The sequence below is a fragment of the Entelurus aequoreus genome, linkage group LG18 (genome assembly GCF_033978785.1).
Source record: "Entelurus aequoreus isolate RoL-2023_Sb linkage group LG18, RoL_Eaeq_v1.1, whole genome shotgun sequence".
NCBI lineage: Eukaryota > Metazoa > Chordata > Actinopteri > Syngnathiformes > Syngnathidae > Entelurus > Entelurus aequoreus.
In genome coordinates, this window is record NC_084748.1 from 10884592 (window position 1) to 10903711 (window position 19120).

The following is a 19120-nucleotide window of genomic DNA, read 5'->3' on the forward strand; positions in this document are numbered from 1 at the left end:
CTCTAAACATTAGCATGTAAACATTAGCCTATCAACATTAACTTGTAAACACTAACCTGTAAACATTAGCATGTAAATATTAACCTGTAAACACTAGCACGTAACATTAGCACGTCAACATTAGTTTATAAACACTAGAATGTAAACATTAACCTCTAAACATTAGCATGTAAACATTAGCCTATCAACATTAACTTGTAAACACTAACCTGTAAACATTAGCATGTAAATATTAACCTGTAAACACTAGCACGTAACATTAGCACGACAGCATTAGCTTATAAACACTAGCATGTAAACATTAACGTTTAAACATTAACCTCTAAACATTAGCATGTAAACATTAGCATATCAACATTAACGTGTAAACACTGACCTGTAAACATTGGCATGTAAATATTAACCTGTAAACACTAGCACGTAACATTAGCACGTCAACATTAGCTTATAAACACAAGCATGTAAACATTAGCTTATAAACACTAGCATGTAAACACTGACCTGTAAACATTAGTGTGAAATTAAAACGTAATGTTATAAATGCTATGGCTAGCATTACCAAAACTAGCACAGCAAATGCCATGTTAGCACTTTAGCTTGCTTGTTTTTGAAAATGTTGTCAAAATGTCAACTTGAGCGGTTGTCAGACCGTCGCTACAAAGCGGCAGTTGTGTTTCCTTACAAGCTAGCGCCGTTTCTTACGACGTACGTCGAGGTATTGAGGCTTATGCATATAATGACAAGAAGCAGGCTTTGCTGTACATCTTAAAATGTAAAAATAAAATTATTTGGCGACACCGCTAATTAGCTCGATGTTAAAATGCCATGTTAGCTGCTTAATGCAACATATGGTTCATGACATCTATTAGGTTGGACAAGCGCTCGCTAAAAGGTCACGTTTAACCGCCGACGTCTTCACCTGCCGCGGTGGCGCCGCTAATTATACACATTAGCATTTATCGCGGTGCAGGGGGCGTGGCCTGTTGCCGTCCTGTGACTGATTTACACCGGAGTGAGCCAATCAGAGGTCAGCTTGTTGGCTAACGACGTTTCCCCGCGTATGAAGATATGCCCTGCTTCCTGCTTCCTGTCTCTTGTTGTGTTCCACGCTAGCTAGTCAGAAAACGCTGACGCACCACTTTCCCGTCCTTTTTAGCCGCCAATTAACGCTGGCTAAGTGGCGTTCCGGGGCCGGTTTAATTGCTGGCGGCGTGAAGGGCAAGGAAGTGCAGCTACTTTTTACTCTTATTTCATTATTTTATTTGAGCGCAGGATTAGCTCGCCGCTAAACCGCAGGCTCGGAAGAAGACGCTGACGTCACTTACGCGGACGTCACTTGCTGCCCTGACTGACATGGCGTGCACTTCCTGGTTGCTGTGTAATGTAATCCCTCCTTTCTGTCTCCCAGGTTCCTTTAAGGGCATGTGTAAACAAATCGATCACTTCCCGGACGACGCCGACTACGAGGCCGACGCTTCCGAGTACTTCCTACGTGAGTGCACGCCGTTCTTTTTGCCCTCCCAGCACGCTGCGCAGCCACTTCATTAGGTACAGCTGATATGTTACGTCAATTATTTTTAGGTTTTATTATTATTATTATTATTATTATTATTGCGGTTGTAGTCTGGACTCTTCCCAATGTGTTGATTAGCCTATTTAGTGGGTGAAAAATGTTTTTAGTGATATTTATTAGAGTATGATTTAATTTGATCAATTAATATGAATGAATGATTGAATGAAATAAGTTTATTTCGGTCATATAATCAACCATCAACCATTCGGTGTGATCAGTTTAACAGTACAGATTATACATGTTTAACAATCACACACATTTACACACAAAAATAAAATAACATATATATTATTTATTTTATCTTTTGTATTTATTAAAAGTATAGATGTATTATTTCAAAATGTAATGCATTTAAATTTTTCAACTATATATAAAAAAAGACTCGGTTTATTTTCCAATATATTATTTTGAAATGATTTGGAGAAAGAAAACAGTACCATATTATTAAACACATTATTATAACAAATACAGTATTTGTTCACTTGTTTTCATTATATATTTTTATTTTAATATTATCATTTGTTTAAAAAAATACAAAGTTCCTGTTATGATTATTGTTAAACGTATTATTATTATGACATACTGTAATTGTTATCTTATGTTTGATTATATTTGTATTATTCTTGTATTTATTTATTTGAAATATACACTGTATCATCATTATTAAAAACATGAGGAGGAACATAAAGAAGAACACAAGATGGAATATAAAGAGGAACATGCGGAAGAACATGAAGAGGGAACATGAAGAGGAACATAAGAAGGATTATAATGAGGAACATGAGGAGGAACATAAATAGGACCCTAAGAATAAATATAAAGAGAAACATAAAGAGGACCATAAGAAGGATTGTAAAGAGGACCTTAAAGAGGAACATAAGAAGGAACATAAAGAGGACCATAAGAAGGAACATAAAGAGGAACATAAGAAGGAACATAAAGAGGAACATAAGAAGGAACGTAAAGAGGAACATAAGAAGGAACATAAATAGGAACATGAGGAGGAACATAAGAAGGAACATAAAGAGGACATTAAGAATGAAGATAAAGAGGAACATAAGAAGGAACATAAAGAGGAACATAAGAAGGAACATGAGGAGGAACATAAGAAGGAACATAAAGAGGAACATAAGAAGGAACATAAATAGGAACATGAGGAGGAACATAAGAAGGAACATAAAGAGGACATTAAGAAGGAACATAAAGAGGAACACAAGAAGGAACATAAGAAGGAACATAAAGAGGAACATAAGAAGGAACATAAATAGGAACATGAGGAGGAACATAAGAAGGAACATAAAAAGGACCATAAGAAGGAACATAAAGAGGACCATAAGAAGGAATATAAATATGAACACAAGAAAGAACATAAAGAGGACCATAAGAAGGAATATAAATATGAACACAAAAAGGAACATAAAGAGGACCATAAGAAGGAACATAGAGATGGGCATGAGAAGGAATATAAAGAGGACATAAAGAGGAACATAAGAAGGTACATGAAGAGGAACATAAGGAGGAACATGAGGAGGAATATAAAGAGGAACATAAGAAGGATTATAAAGAGGAACATGAAGAGGAATATAAAGATGAACATAAAGAGGAATATAAAGAGGAACATAAGAAGGAATATAAAGAGGAACATGAGGATGAACATAAAGAGGAACATAAGAAGGAATATAAAGAGGAACATAAGACAGAACATAAGAAGGAATATAAGGAGGAACATAAGAAGGAATATAAAGAAGAATATAAGGAACTTAAAGAGGAACATAAAGAGGATCATAAGACAGAACAACAAGAGGAACATAAGAAGGAACATAAAGAGGAACATAAGAAGGAACATAAAGAAGAACATAAGAAGGAATATAAAGAGGAACATAAGAAGGAACATAAGAAGGAACATAAAGAGGAACATAAAGAAGAACATAAGAAGGAATATAAAGAGGAACATAAGACAGAACAAAGAGGACCATAAAGAGGAACACAAGAAGGAATATAAAGAGGAACATAAGAAGGAATATAAAGAGGAACATAAGAAGGAACATAAAGAAGAAAATAAAGAGGAACATAAAGAAGAACATAAGAAGGAATATAAAGAGGAACATAAGAAGGAACATAAGAAGGAACATAAAGAGGAAAATAAAGAAGAACACAAAGAGGAACATAAGAAGGAACATAAAGAGGAACATAAGAAGGAACATAAAGAGGAAGATAAAGAAGAACACAAAGAGGAACATAAAGAAGAACATAAGGAACATAAAGAGAAACATAAGAAGGAACATAAGAAGGAACATAAAGAGGAACATAAAGAGGAACATAAAGAAGAACATAAAGAGGAACATAAAGAAGAACATAAAGAGGAACATAAAGAAGAACACAAAGAGGAACATAAGAAGGAACATAAAGAGGAACATAAAAAGGAACATAAGAAGGAATATAAAGAGGAACATAAAGAAGAACATAAAGAGGAACATAAGAAGGAACATAAGAAGGAACATAAAGAGGAACATAAAGAGGAACATAAGGTCCGACATGAGGGGAACCATTTGAGAGGTGAGGACGGAGGACAAGGTAGCACGTTAGTGTGTCTCCTAGGAGTCCGCCAATTAGGACACTTTATTCTATAAATACTTCCTACTTCCTAAGTGGGTCAAACTTTCCTCTCCTACTTCCTTCTTATGATCCCTCACCTCCTTTCTCCAACTCTGCTAGCGGACAGACGGCGGGCCGAGTGCCGAAGCGATACGTGAAGGAGGGCCGCCTATCAATACTTTGTCTTCAGTTACCACTGCAACGTGTGTACTTCCTACACCTCCACTATTAACACGCCTCTAAAGTTAAGTCAAGTTAAGTTAAGGCTGAAATCCTTAAATGTGGAAAAAACTTTTTTGGACTTGTAATGATGGGGAGTGCATGAGAAAGTGGAAAGAAAAATGTAAGCTCTCTATTTGACCACTTGCTCATTTATGAACATGGGTATTTACAACACAGCAGCAACACAACCAATGTTGTAACAGCACTGAGGAGAAAACTTCTGAGTCAGCATTCATGAGTTCGTAGACAATAAGCAACACAACCAATGTTGTAACAGCACTGAGGAACACACTGCTGAGTCAGCATTCATGACTTTGTAAACAATAAGCAACACAACCAATGTTGTAACAGCACTGAGGAACACACTGCTGAATCAGCATTCATGAGTTTGTAGACAATAAGCAACACAACCAATGTTGTAACAGCACTGAGGAACAAACTGCTGAGTCAGCATTTATGGGTTTGTAGACAATAAGCGACACAACCAATGTTGTAACAGCACTGAGGAGCAAACTGCTGAGTCGGCATTCATGAGTTTGTAAACAATAAGCAACACAACCAATGTTGTAACAGCACTGAGGAACAAACTGCTGAGTCAGCATTCATGAGTTTGTAAACAATAAGCAACACAACCAATGTTGTAACAGCACTGAGGAGCAAACAGCTGAGTCAGCATTCATGAGTTTGTTGACAATAAGCAACACAACCAATGTTGTAACAGCACTGAGGAACACACTTCATGAGTTTGTAAACAATAAGCAACACAACCAATGTTGTAACAGCACTGAGGAGCAAACAGCTGAGTCAGCATTCATGAGTTTGTTGACAATAAGCAACACAACCAATGTTGTAACAGCACTGAGGAACACACTTCATGAGTTTGTAAACAATAAGCAACACAACCAATGTTGTAACAGCACTGAGGAGCAAACACCTGAGTCAGCATTCATGAGTTTGTAGACAATAAGCAACACAACCAATGTTGTAACAGCACTGAGGAACACACTTCGTGAGTTTGTAAACAATAAGCAACACAACCAATGTTGTAACAGCACTGAGGAGTAAACAGCTGAGTCAGCATTCATGAGTTTGTAGACAATAAGCAACACAACCAATGTTGTAACAGCACTGAGGAGCAAACAGCTGAGTCAGCATTCAAGAGTTTGTAGACAATAAGCAACACAACCAATGTTGTAACAGCACTGAGGAACACACTTCATGAGTTTGTAAACAACAAGCAACACAACCAATGTTGTAACAGCACTGAGGAGCAAACTGCTGAGTCAGCATTCAAGAGTTTGTAGACAATAAGCAACACAACCAATGTTGTAACAGCACTGAGGAACACTGCTGAGTCAGCATTCATGACTTTGTAAACAATAAGCAACACAACCAATGTTGTAACAGCACTGAGGAACACACTGCTGAATCAGCATTCATGAGTTTGTAGACAATAAGCAACACAACCAATGTTGTAACAGCACTGAGGAACAAACTGCTGAGTCAGCATTTATGGGTTTGTAGACAATAAGCGACACAACCAATGTTGTAACAGCACTGAGGAGCAAACTGCTGAGTCGGCATTCATGAGTTTGTAAACAATAAGCAACACAACCAATGTTGTAACAGCACTGAGGAACAAACTGCTGAGTCAGCATTCATGAGTTTGTAAACAATAAGCAACACAACCAATGTTGTAACAGCACTGAGGAGCAAACAGCTGAGTCAGCATTCATGAGTTTGTTGACAATAAGCAACACAACCAATGTTGTAACAGCACTGAGGAACACACTTCATGAGTTTGTAAACAATAAGCAACACAACCAATGTTGTAACAGCACTGAGGAGTAAACAGCCGAGTCAGCATTCATGAGTTTGTAGACAATAAGCAACACAACCAATGTTGTAACAGCACTGAGGAACACACTTCATGAGTTTGTACAGCATTCATGAGTTTGTAAACAACCAATGTTGTAACAGCACTGAGGAACACTCTTCATGAGTTTGTACAGCATTCATGAGTTTGTAAACAGCCAATGTTGTAACAGCACTGAGGAACACACTTCATGAGTTTGTACAGCATTCATGAGTTTGTAAACGACCAATGTTGTAACAGCACTGAGGAACACTCTTCATGAGTTTGTAAACAATAAGCAACACAACCAATGTTGTAACAGCACTGAGGAGCAAACAGCTGAGTCAGCATTCAAGAGTTTGTAGACAATAAGCAACACAACCAATGTTGTAACAGCACTGAGGAACACACTTCATGAGTTTGTAGACAATAAGCAACACAACCAATGTTGTAACAGCACTGAGGAGCAAACAGCTGAGTCAGCATTCAAGAGTTTGTAGACAATAAGCAACACAACCAATGTTGTAACAGCACTGAGGAACACACTTCATGAGTTTGTAAACAATAAGCAACACAACCAATGTTGTAACAGCACTGAGGAGTAAACAGCCGAGTCAGCATTCATGAGTTTGTAGAAAATAAGCAACACAACCAATGTTGTAACAGCACTGAGGAGCAAACAGCTGAGTCAGCATTCAAGAGTTTGTAGACAATAAGCAACACAACCAATGTTGTAACAGCACTGAGGAACACACTTCATGAGTTTGTAAACAACAAGCAACACAACCAATGTTGTAACAGCACTGAGGAGCAAACAGCTGAGTCAGCATTCAAGAGTTTGTAGACAATAAGCAACACAACCAATGTTGTAACAGCACTGAGGAAAACACTGCTGAGTCAGCATTCATGACTTTGTAAACAATAAGCAACACAACCAATGTTGTAACAGCACTGAGGAACGCTCTGCTGAATCAGCATTCATGAGTTTGTAGACAATAAGCAACACAACCAATGTTGTAACAGCACTGAGGAACAAACTGCTGAGTCAGCATTTATGGGTTTGTAGACAATAAGCAACACAACCAATGTTGTAACAGCACTGAGGAGCAAACTGCTGAGTCGGCATTCATGAGTTTGTAAACAATAAGCAACACAACCAATGTTGTAACAGCACTGAGGAACAAACTGCTGAGTCAGCATTCATGAGTTTGTAAACAATAAGCAACACAACCAATGTTGTAACAGCACTGAGGAGCAAACAGCTGAGTCAGCATTCATGAGTTTGTTGACAACAAGCAACACAACCAATGTTGTAACAGCACTGAGGAACACACTTCATGAGTTTGTAAACAATAAGCAACACAACCAATGTTGTAACAGCACTGAGGAGCAAACAGCTGAGTCAGCATTCATGAGTTTGTTGACAATAAGCAACACGACCAATGTTGTAACAGCACTGAGGAACACACTTCATGAGTTTGTAAACAATAAGCAACACAACCAATGTTGTAACAGCACTGAGGAGTAAACAGCTGAGTCAGCATTCATGAGTTTGTAGACAATAAGCAACACAACCAATGTTGTAACAGCACTGAGGAACACACTTCATGAGTTTGTACAGCATTCATGAGTTTGTAAACAACCAATGTTGTAACAGCACTGAGGAACACTCTTCATGAGTTTGTACAGCATTCATGAGTTTGTAAACAACCAATGTTGTAACAGCACTGAGGAACATACTTCATGAGTTTGTACAGCATTCATGAGTTTGTAAACAACCAATGTTGTAACAGCACTGAGGAACACTCTTCATGAGTTTGTAAACAATAAGCAACACAACCAATGTTGTAACAGCACTGAGGAGCAAACAGCTGAGTCAGCATTCAAGAGTTTGTAGACAATAAGCAACACAACCAATGTTGTAACAGCACTGAGGAACACACTTCATGAGTTTGTAGACAATAAGCAACACAACCAATGTTGTAACAGCACTGAGGAGCAAACAGCTGAGTCAGCATTCAAGAGTTTGTAGACAATAAGCAACACAACCAATGTTGTAACAGCACTGAGGAACACACTTCATGAGTTTGTAGACAACAAGCAACACAACCAATGTTGTAACAGCACTGAGGAGCAAACAGCTGAGTCAGCATTCAAGAGTTTGTAGACAATAAGCAACACAACCAATGTTGTAACAGCACTGAGGAACACACTTCATGAGTTTGTAAACAACAAGCAACACAACCAATGTTGTAACAGCACTGAGGAGCAAACAGCTGAGTCAGCATTCAAGAGTTTGTAGACAATAAGCAACACAACCAATGTTGTAACAGCACTGAGGAACACACTTCATGAGTTTGTACAGCATTCATGAGTTTGTAAACAACCAATGTTGTAACAGCACTGAGGAACACTCTTCATGAGTTTGTAAACAATAAGCAACACAACCAATGTTGTAACAGCACTGAGGAACACTCTTCATGAGTTTGTAAACAATAAGCAACACAACCAATGTTGTAACAGCACTGAGGAGCAAACTGCTGAGTCAGCATTCATGAGTTTGTAAACAATAAGCAACACAACCAATGTTGTAACAGCACTGAGGAACACTCTTCATGAGTTTGTAAACAATAAGCAACACAACCAATGTTGTAACAGCACTGAGGAGCAAACAGCTGAGTCAGCATTCAAGAGTTTGTAAACAACCAATGTTGTAACAGCACTGAGGAACACTCTTCATGAGTTTGTAAACAATAAGCAACACAACCAATGTTGTAACAGCACTGAGGAGCAAACTGCTGAGTCGGCATTCAAGAGTTTGTAGACAATAAGCAACACAACCAATGTTGTAACAGCACTGAGGAACACACTTCATGAGTTTGTAAACAACAAGCAACACAACCAATGTTGTAACAGCACTGAGGAACACACTTCATGAGTTTGTACAGCATTCATGAGTTTGTAAACAACCAATGTTGTAACAGCACTGAGGAACACTCTTCATGAGTTTGTAAACAACAAGCAACACAACCAATGTTGTAACAGCACTGAGGAACACACTCCATGAGTTTGTACAGCATTCATGAGTTTGTAAACAACCAATGTTGTAACAGCACTGAGGAACACTCTTCATGAGTTTGTAAACAACAAGCAACACAACCAATGTTGTAACAGCACTGAGGAGCAAACAGCTGAGTCAGCATTCAAGACTTTGTAGACAATAAGCAACACAACCAATGTTGTAACAGCACTGAGGAACACACTTCATGAGTTTGTACAGCATTCATGAGTTTGTAAACAACCAATGTTGTAACAGCACTGAGGAACAAACAGCTGAGTCAGCATTCAAGACTTTGTAGACAATAAGCAACACAACCAATGTTGTAACAGCACTGAGGAACACACTTCATGAGTTTGTACAGCATTCATGAGTTTGTAAACAACCAATGTTGTAACAGCACTGAGGAGCAAACAGCTGAGTCAGCATTCAAGAGTTTGTAGACAATAAGCAACACAACCAATGTTGTAACAGCACTGAGGAACACACTTCATGAGTTTGTAAACAACAAGCAACACAACCAATGTTGTAACAGCACTGAGGAGCAAACAGCTGAGTCAGCATTCAAGAGTTTGTAGACAATAAGCAACACAACCAATGTTGTAACAGCACTGAGGAACACACTTCATGAGTTTGTAAACAACAAGCAACACAACCAAAGTTGTAACAGCACTGAGGAGCAAACAGCTGAGTCAGCATTCAAGAGTTTGTAGACAATAAGCAACACAACCAATGTTGTAACAGCACTGAGGAACACACTTCATGAGTTTGTAAACAACAAGCAACACAACTAATGTTGTAACAGCACTGAGGAACACACTTCATGAGTTTGTACAGCATTCATGAGTTTGTAAACAACCAATGTTGTAACAGCACTGAGGAACACTCTTCATGAGTTTGTAAACAATAAGCAACACAACCAATGTTGTAACAGCACTGAGGAGCAAACAGCTGAGTCAGCATTCATGAGTTTGTAGACAATAAGCAACACAACCAATGTTGTAACAGCACTGAGGAGCAAACAGCTGAGTCAGCATTCAAGAGTTTATTGACAATAAGCAACACAACCAATGTTGTAACAGCACTGAGGAGTAAACAGCTGAGTCAACATTCATGAGTTTGTAGACAATAAGCAACACAACCAATGTTGTAACAGCACTGAAGAGTAAACAGCTGAGTCAGCATTCATGAGTTTGTAGACAATAAGCAACACAACCAATGTTGTAACAGCACTGAGGAGCAAACAGCTGAGTCAGCATTCAAGAGTTTGTAGACAATAAGCAACACAACCAATGTTTTAACAGCACTGAGGAACACACTTCATGAGTTTGTAAACAAAAAGCAACACAACCAATGTTGTAACAGCACTGAGGAGCAAACAGCTGAGTCAGCATTCAAGAGTTTGTAGACAATAAGCAACACAACCAATGTTGTAACAGCACTGAGGAGCAAACAGCTGAGTCAGCATTCAAGAGTTTGTAGACAATAAGCAACACAACCAATGTTGTAACAGCACTGAGGAACACACTTCATGAGTTTGTAAACAACAAGCAACACAACCAATATTGTAACAGCACTGGGGAGCAAACAGCTGAGTCAGCATTCAAGAGTTTGTAGACAATAAGCAACACAACCAATGTTGTAACAGCACTGAGGAACACACTTCATGAGTTTGTAAACAACAAGCAACACCACCAATGTTGTAACAGCACTGAGGAGCAAACAGCTGAGTCAGCATTCAAGAGTTTGTAGACAATAACCAACACAACCAATGTTGTAACAGCACTGAGGAACACACTTCATGAGTTTGTAAACAACAAGCAACACAACCAATGTTGTAACAGCACTGAGGAACACACTTCATGAGTTTGTACAGCATTCATGAGTTTGTAAACAACCAATGTTGTAACAGCACTGAGGAACGCTCTTCATGAGTTTGTAAACAATAAGCAACACAACCAATGTTGTAACAGCACTGAGGAGCAAACAGCTGAGTCAGCATTCATGAGTTTGTAGACAATAAGCAACACAACCAATGTTGTAACAGCACTGAGGAGCAAACAGCTGAGTCAGCATTCAAGAGTTTGTTGACAATAAGCAACACAACCAATGTTGTAACAGCACTGAGGAGTAAACAGCTGAGTCAGCATTCATGAGTTTGTAGACAATAAGCAACACAACCAATGTTGTAACAGCACTGAGGAGTAAACAGCTGAGTCAGCATTCATGAGTTTGTAGACAATAAGCAACACAACCAATGTTGTAACAGCACTGAGGAGCAAACAGCTGAGTCAGCATTCAAGAGTTTGTAGACAATAAGCAACACAACCAATGTTGTAACAGCACTGAGGAACACACTTCATGAGTTTGTAAACAACAAGCAACACAACCAATGTTGTAACAGCACTGAGGAGCAAACAGCTGAGTCAGCATTCAAGAGTTTGTAGACAATAAGCAACACAACCAATGTTGTAACAGCACTGAGGAACACACTTCATGAGTTTGTAAACAACAAGCAACACAACCAATGTTGTAACAGCACTGAGGAACACACTTCATGAGTTTGTACAGCATTCATGAGTTTGTAAACAACCAATGTTGTAACAGCACTGAGGAACACTCTTCATGAGTTTGTAAACAACAAGCAACACAACCAATGTTGTAACAGCACTGAGGAGCAAACTGCTGAGTCAGCATTCATGAGTTTGTAAACAATAAGCAACACAACCAATGTTGTAACAGCACTGAGGAGCAAACTGCTGAGTCAGCATTCATGAGTTTGTAAACAATAAGCAACACAACCAATGTTGTAACAGCACTGAGGAGCAAACTGCTGAGTCAGCATTCATGAGTTTGTAAACAATAAGCAACACAACCAATGTTGTAACAGCACTGAGGAGCAAACTGCTGAGTCAGCATTCATGAGTTTGTAAACAATAAGCAACACAACCAATGTTGTAACAGCACTGAGGAGCAAACTGCTGAGTCAGCATTCATGAGTTTGTAAACAATAAGCAACACAACCAATGTTGTAACAGCACTGAGGAGCAAACTGCTGAGTCAGCATTCATGAGTTTGTAAACAACCAATGTTGTAACAGCACTGAGGAACACTCTTCATGAGTTTGTAAACAATAAGCAACACAACCGATGTTGTAACAGCACTGAGGAGCAAACTGCTGAGTCAGCATTCATGAGTTTGTAAACAATAAGCTAAATATTACATATTAGTGCAGACCACACTCATACTGAGTTAATGATTCCAAACGCAGATTGCGTATGTCCTTGGAGGTCTCACTCGGTCGCCTTTGGTCATCTTGCGTGTCACGTCAGTGCACTCGGTGTCCAGTGACCTAGTTTGGGCGCAGAGACAGATGTCCTCAAGACGCTGCGGGGGGGAATGCGAGCGCGTTCCTGAGAAGGTTCTAGAAGAAGGTGGTCACAACACTGACTGGACAATCAATATTTCATCGTCGCAACAGACACGGGTGCTTATTTTCTTCTGTTGCCATGGAAACCAATTCTTCTACATGCACCGGCCCTTAACCAGCAGGGCGCTCCTGTCACATAGAGGATCTTTGACTAGCGTTTCTGCAGTAGGTTCTAGCAGAAATAGCAGTGTGTTAGATCTTTGTCAAGCAGTTTTGTGGTAGATCATTTAGAACAGAAGAGCGCTCTTTTCGTTGATAGAGGATCTTTGACGCCGAACGTGTTCAGTAACATAGTACTGTAGTAGTGATCCTGTTTTGTAGAGGATCTTGAACCAGTGTTTTTGCAGCAGCTCTTTGAAAACAGCAGTACTCCTGTTACATAAAGGATCTTTGACTAGAGAGCTCCTCCCGTATGAAGGATCTTTTTTTAACAGGTGGTTTTGCAGAAAGTTATAAAAACCAGCAGAGAGCTCTTGATGTACATAGAGGATCTTTGACTATCGTTTTTGAAGAACAGCCTTAAAACCAGCAGAGCACTCCTGTCTTATATAGAGGATCTTTGACTAGTGTTTTTGCATTTTTTGTAAAAAAAAACAACAACACTACAGCACTTCTGTTGTCTTTAAAGGATCTTTGTCTCGTGTTTTTGTAGCCCATCCATCCATTTTCTACAGCTTGTCCCTTTCGGGGTCGCAGTAATGCCTTAAAATTAGAAGAGCACTCCTGTCGTATAGAGAGGATCTTCGACTAGTGGCTTTAAAACCAGCAGAGCACTTCTGTCTTAGGATCTTTGATTAGCGTTTTTGCAGTAGCAGAGTGGTCCCGTTGTATTGAGGATCTTTGACTTGCGTTTTTGCAGTGGGTTTTAAAAAACTGCACAGTGGTCCCGTTCTATAGAGGATCTTTGACTAGCGTTTTTGCATGATGTTCTAAAAACCTGCAGAGTGGTCCCGTTGTAAGAGGATCTTTGACTAGCGTTGTTGCATTATATTGTAAAAACCTGCAGAGTGGTCCCGTTGAATAGAAGATCTTTGACTAGCATTGTTGCATTATGTTGTAAAAACCTGCAGACTGGTCCCATTGTATAGAGGATCTTTGACTAGCGTTTTGGCAGTGGGTTCCAAAAAACACCAGAGCCCTTCTGTCGTATTTAAAGGAACTTTGTCTCGTGTTTTTGTAGTGCTACCTTAAATCAGCAGAGCGCTCCTGTCGTATATAGAGGATCTTTGACTAGTTTTTTGTCAGATAACTTTAAGACCAGCATAGCACTCGTGTCTCATTTAGAGGATCTTTGACTAGCGTTTTTGCATTATGTTCTAAAAACCTGCAGAGTGGTCCCGTTCTATAGAGGATCTTTGACTAGCGTTTTTGCATTATGTTTTAAAAAACCTGCAGAGTGGGCCCTTTCTATAGAGGATTCTTGACTAGCATTTTTTAATTATGTTCTAAAAAACCTGAAGAGTGGTCCCATTGTAAGAGGATCTTTGACTAGCGTTTTTGCATTATGTTCTAAAAACCTGCAGAGTGGTCCCGTTGTATAGAGGATCTTTGACTCGCGTTGTTGACTTATGTTCTAAAAACCTGCAGAGTGGTCCCGTTGTATAGAGGATCTTTGACTAGTGTTTTTGAATTATGTTCTAAAAACCTGTAGAGTGGTCCCGTTGTATAGAGGATCTTTGACCAGTGTTTCTGCAGTGGGTTCTAAAAAACACCAGAGCCCTCCTGTCGTATTTGAAGGACCTTTGTCTCGTGTTTTTGTAGTGCTACCTTAAATCAGCAGAGCGCTCCTGTCGTATATAAAGGATCTTTGACTAGTTTTTTGTCAGATAACTTTAAGACCAGCATAGCACTCGTGTCTCATTTAGAGGATCTTTGACTAGCGTTTTTGCATTATGTTCTAAAAATCTGCAGAGTGGTCCCGTTGTATAGAGGATCTTTGACTAGCGTTTTTGCATTATGTTTTAAAAAACCTGCAGAGTGGGCCCTTCCTGTAGAGGATTCTTGACTAGCATTTTTGAATTATGTTCTAAAAAACCTGACGAGTGGTCCCATTGTAAGAGGATCTTTGACTAGCGTTTTTGCATTATGTTCTAAAAACCTGCAGAGTGGTCCCGTTGTATAGAGGATCTTTGACCAGTGTTTCTGCAGTGGGTTTTAAAAAACACCAGAGCCCTCCTGGCGTATTTGAAGGACCTTTGTCTCGTGTTTTTGTAGTGCTACCTTAAATCAGCAGAGCGCTCCTGTCGTATATAAAGGATCTTTGACTAGTTTTTTGTCAGATAACTTTAATACCAGCATAGCACTCGTGTCTCATATAAGAGGATCTTTGACTAGCGCGTTTGCATTATGTTCTAAAAACCTGCAGAGTGGTCCCGTTGTATAGAGGATCTTGGACTAGCGTTTGTGCAGTGGGTTCTAAAAACCTGCAAAGTGGTCCCGTTGTATAGTGGATCTTTGACTAGCGTTTTTGCATTATGTTCTAAAAACCTGCAGAGTGGTCCTGTTGTATATAGGATCTTTGACTAGCGTTTTTGCAGTGGGTTCTAAAAACCTGCAGAGTGGTCCCGTTGTATAGAGGGTCTTTGACTACTGTTTTTGCAGTGGGTTCTAAAAAACTGCAGAGTGGTCCCGTTGTATAGAGGATCTTGGACTAGCGTTTTTGCATTATGTTCTAAAAACCTGCAGAATGGTCCCGTTGTATAGAGGATCTTTGATGAGTGTTTTTGCAGTGGGTTCTAAAAACCTGCAGAATGGTCCCGTTGTATAGAGGATCTTTGACTAGCGTTTTTGCATTATGTTTTAAAAAACCTGCAGAGTGGTCCCTTTCTATAGAGGATTCTTGACTAGCATTTTTGAATTATGTTCTAAAAAACCTGAAGAGTGGTCCCATTGTAAGAGGATCTTTGACTAGCGTTTTTGCATTATGTTATAAAAACCTGCAGAGTGGTCCCGTTGTATAGAGGATCTTTGACTCGCGTTGTTGACTTATGTTCTAAAAACCTGCAGAGTGGTCCCGTTGTATAGAGGATCTTTGACTAGTGTTTTTGAATTATGTTCTAAAAACCTGTAGAGTGGTCCCGTTGTATAGAGGATCTTTGACCAGTGTTTCTGCAGTGGGTTCTAAAAAACACCAGAGCCCTCCTGTCGTATTTGAAGGACCTTTGTCTTGTGTTTTTGTAGTGCTACCTTAAATCAGCAGAGCGCTCCTGTCGTATATAGAGGATCTTTGACTAGTTTTTTGTCAGATAACTTTAAGACCAGCATAGCACTCGTGTCTCATATAAGAGGATCTTTGACTAGCGCTTTTGCATTATGTTCTAGAAACCTGCAGAGTGGTCCCGTTGTATAGAGGATCTTGGACTAGCGTTTGTGCAGTGGGTTCTAAAAACCTGCAAAGTGGTCCCGTTGTATAGTGGATCTTTGACTAGCGTTTTTGCATTATGTTCTAAAAACCTGCAGAGTGGTCCTGTTGTATATAGGATCTTTGACTTGCGTTTTTGCAGTGGGTTCTAAAAACCTGCAGAGTGGTCCCGTTGTATAGAGGATCTTTGACTACTGTTTTTGCAGTGGGTTCTAAAAAACTGCAGAGTGGTCCCGTTGTATAGAGGATCTTGGACTAGCGTTTTTGCATTATGTTCTAAAAACCTGCAGAATGGTCCAGTTGTATAGACGAGTGTTTTTGCAGTGGGTTCTAAAAACCTGCAGAATGGTCCCGTTGTATAGAGGATCTTTGACTAGCGTTTTTGCATTATGTTTTAAAAAACCTGCAGAGTGGGCCCTTTCTATAGAGGATTCTTGACTAGCATTTTTGAATTATGTTCTAAAAAACCTGAAGAGTGGTCCCATTGTAAGAGGATCTTTGACTAGCGTTTTTGCATTATGTTCTAAAAACCTGCAGAGTGGTCCCGTTGTAAAGAGGATCTTTGACTCGCGTTGTTGACTTATGTTCTAAAAACCTGCAGAGTGGTCTCGTTCTATAGAGGATCTTTGATTAGCGTTTTTGCATTATGTTTTAAAAAACCTGCAGAGTGGGCCCTTTCTATAGAGGATTCTTGACTAGCATTTTTGAATTATGTTCTAAAAAACCTGAAGAGTGGTCCCATTGTAAGAGGATCTTTGACTAGTGTTTTTGAATTATGTTCTAAAAACCTGTAGAGTGGTCCCGTTGTATAGAGGATCTTTGACCAGTGTTTCTGCAGTGGGTTCTAAAAAACACCAGAGCCCTCCTGTCGTATTTGAAGGACCTTTGTCTCGTGTTTTTGTAGTGCTACCTTAAATCAGCAGAGTGCTCCTGTTGTATATAGAGGATCTTTGACTAGTTTTTTGTAAGATAACTTTAAGACCAGCATAGCACTCGTGTCTTATATTGAGGATCTTTGACAAGAGCTTTTGCATATGTTCTAAAAACCTGCAGACTGGTCCCATTGTATAGAGGATCTTTGACGTTTGAGCGTTTCTGCAGTGGGTTCTAAAAAACACCAGAGCCCTCCTGTCGTATTTGAAGGATCTTTGTCTTGTGTTTTTGTAGTGCTACCTTAAATCAGCAGAGCGCTCCTGTTGTATATAGAGGATCTTTGACTAGTTTTTTGTCAGATAACTGTAAGACCAGCATAGCACTAGTGTCTTATATAGAGGATCTTTGACAAGAGCTTTTGCATTATGTTCTAAAAACCTGCAGAGTGGTCCCGTTGTATTGAATATCTTTGACGAGCGTTTTTGCAGTGGGTTCCAAAAAACACCAGAGCCCTCCTGTCGTATTTAAATGATCTTTGTCTCGTGTTTTTGTAGTACTGCCTTAAAATCAGCAGAGCGCTCCTGTCGTATATAGAGGATCTTTGACTAGTGTTTTTTTTTTTTTGACGGACAACTTTAAAACCAGCATAGCACTCGTGTCTCATATAGAGGATCTTTGACTAGCGCTTTTGCATTATGTTCTAACAACCTGCGGAGTTGTCCTGATGTATTGAGGATCTTTGACGAGCGTTTTTGCAGTGGGTTCCAAAAAACACCAGAGCCCTCCTGTCGTATTTAAATGATCTTTGTTTTGTGTTTTTGTACTACTGCCTTAAAATCAGCAGAGCGCTCCTGTCGTATATAGAGGATCTTTGACTAGTGTTTTTTGTTTTTTGACGGACAACTTTAAAACCAGCATAGCACTCGTGTCTCATATAGAGGATCTTTGACTAGCGCTTTTGCATTATGTTCTAAAAACCTGCAGAGTGGTCCCGTTGTAAGAGGATCTTTGACTAGCGTTGTTGCATTATATTGTAAAAACCTGCAGAGTGGTCCCGTTGAATAGAAGATCTTTGACTAGCATTGTTGCATTATGTTGTAAAAACCTGCAGACTGGTCCCATTGTATAGAGGATCTTTGACTAGAGTTTTGGCAGTGGGTTCTAAAAAACACCAGAGCCCTTCTGTCGTATTTAAAGGAACTTTGTCTCGTGTTTTTGTAGTGCTACCTTAAATCAGCAGAGCGCTCCTGTCGTATATAGAGGATCTTTGACTAGTTTTTTGTCAGATAACTTTAAGACCAGCATAGCACTCGTGTCTCATTTAGAGGATCTTTGACTAGCGTTTTTGCATTATGTTCTAAAAACCTGCAGAGTGGTCCCGTTCTATAGAGGATCTTTGACTAGCGTTTTTGCATTATGTTTTAAAAAACCTGCAGAGTGGGCCCTTTCTATAGAGGATTCTTGACTAGCATTTTTGAATTATGTTCTAAAAAACCTGAAGAGTGGTCCCATTGTAAGAGGATCTTTGACTAGCGTTTTTCCATTATGTTCTAAAAACCTGCAGAGTGGTCCCGTTGTATAGAGGATCTTTGACTCGCGTTGTTGACTTATGTTCTAAAAACCTGCAGAGTGGTCCCGTTGTATAGAGGATCTTTGACTAGTGTTTTTGCATTATGTTCTAAAAACCTGCAGAGTGGTCCCGTTGTATAGAGGATCTTTGACTCGCGTTGTTGACTTATGTTCTAAAAACCTGCAGAGTGGTCCCGTTGTATAGAGGATCTTTGACAAGAGCTTTTGCATTATGTTCTAAAAACCTGCAGAGTGGTCCCGTTGTATTGAATATCTTTGACGAGCGTTTTTGCAGTGGGTTCCAAAAAACACCAGAGCCCTCCTGTCGTATTTAAATGATCTTTGTCTCGTGTTTTTGTAGTACGGCCTTAAAATCAGCAGAGCGCTCCTGTCGTATATAGAGGATCTTTGACTAGTGTTTTTTTTTTTTGACGGACAACTTTAAAACCAGCATAGCACTCGTGTCTCATATAGAGGATCTTTGACTAGCGCTTTTGCATTATGTTCTAACAACCTGCAGAGTTGTCCTGATGTATTGAGGATCTTTGACGAGCGTTTTTGCAGTGGGTTCCAAAAAACACCAA

The 19120-nt window shown here is 39.4% G+C and overlaps 2 protein-coding genes across 2 annotated transcripts in view; both read left to right on the forward strand.

Annotated features, from left to right (window-relative positions):
* Positions 1–19120, forward strand: part of LOC133633785 (voltage-dependent calcium channel gamma-2 subunit-like) — a 111075-nt gene that overhangs the window by 48258 nt on the left and 43697 nt on the right. Inside the window, exon 2 of the mRNA XM_062026478.1 lies at positions 1409–1492. Within this exon, the coding sequence (XP_061882462.1) occupies positions 1409–1492 (84 nt within the window). The remainder of the gene's footprint in view (positions 1–1408; positions 1493–19120) is intronic.
* Positions 1369–4919, forward strand: LOC133633784 (ring-infected erythrocyte surface antigen-like). Its single transcript, XM_062026477.1, has 2 exons — positions 1369–2533; positions 2618–4919. Exon 2 carries the CDS (start codon positions 3073–3075, stop codon positions 4201–4203), a length of 1131 nt encoding a protein of 376 aa, XP_061882461.1. The 5' UTR covers positions 1369–2533; positions 2618–3072; the 3' UTR covers positions 4204–4919.

Excerpts from the sequence above, each read along its gene's own strand:
- LOC133633784 (XM_062026477.1), top strand. The coding sequence starts at position 3,073 with ATGAAGAGGAACATAAGGAGGAACATGAGGAGGAATATAAAGAGGAAC.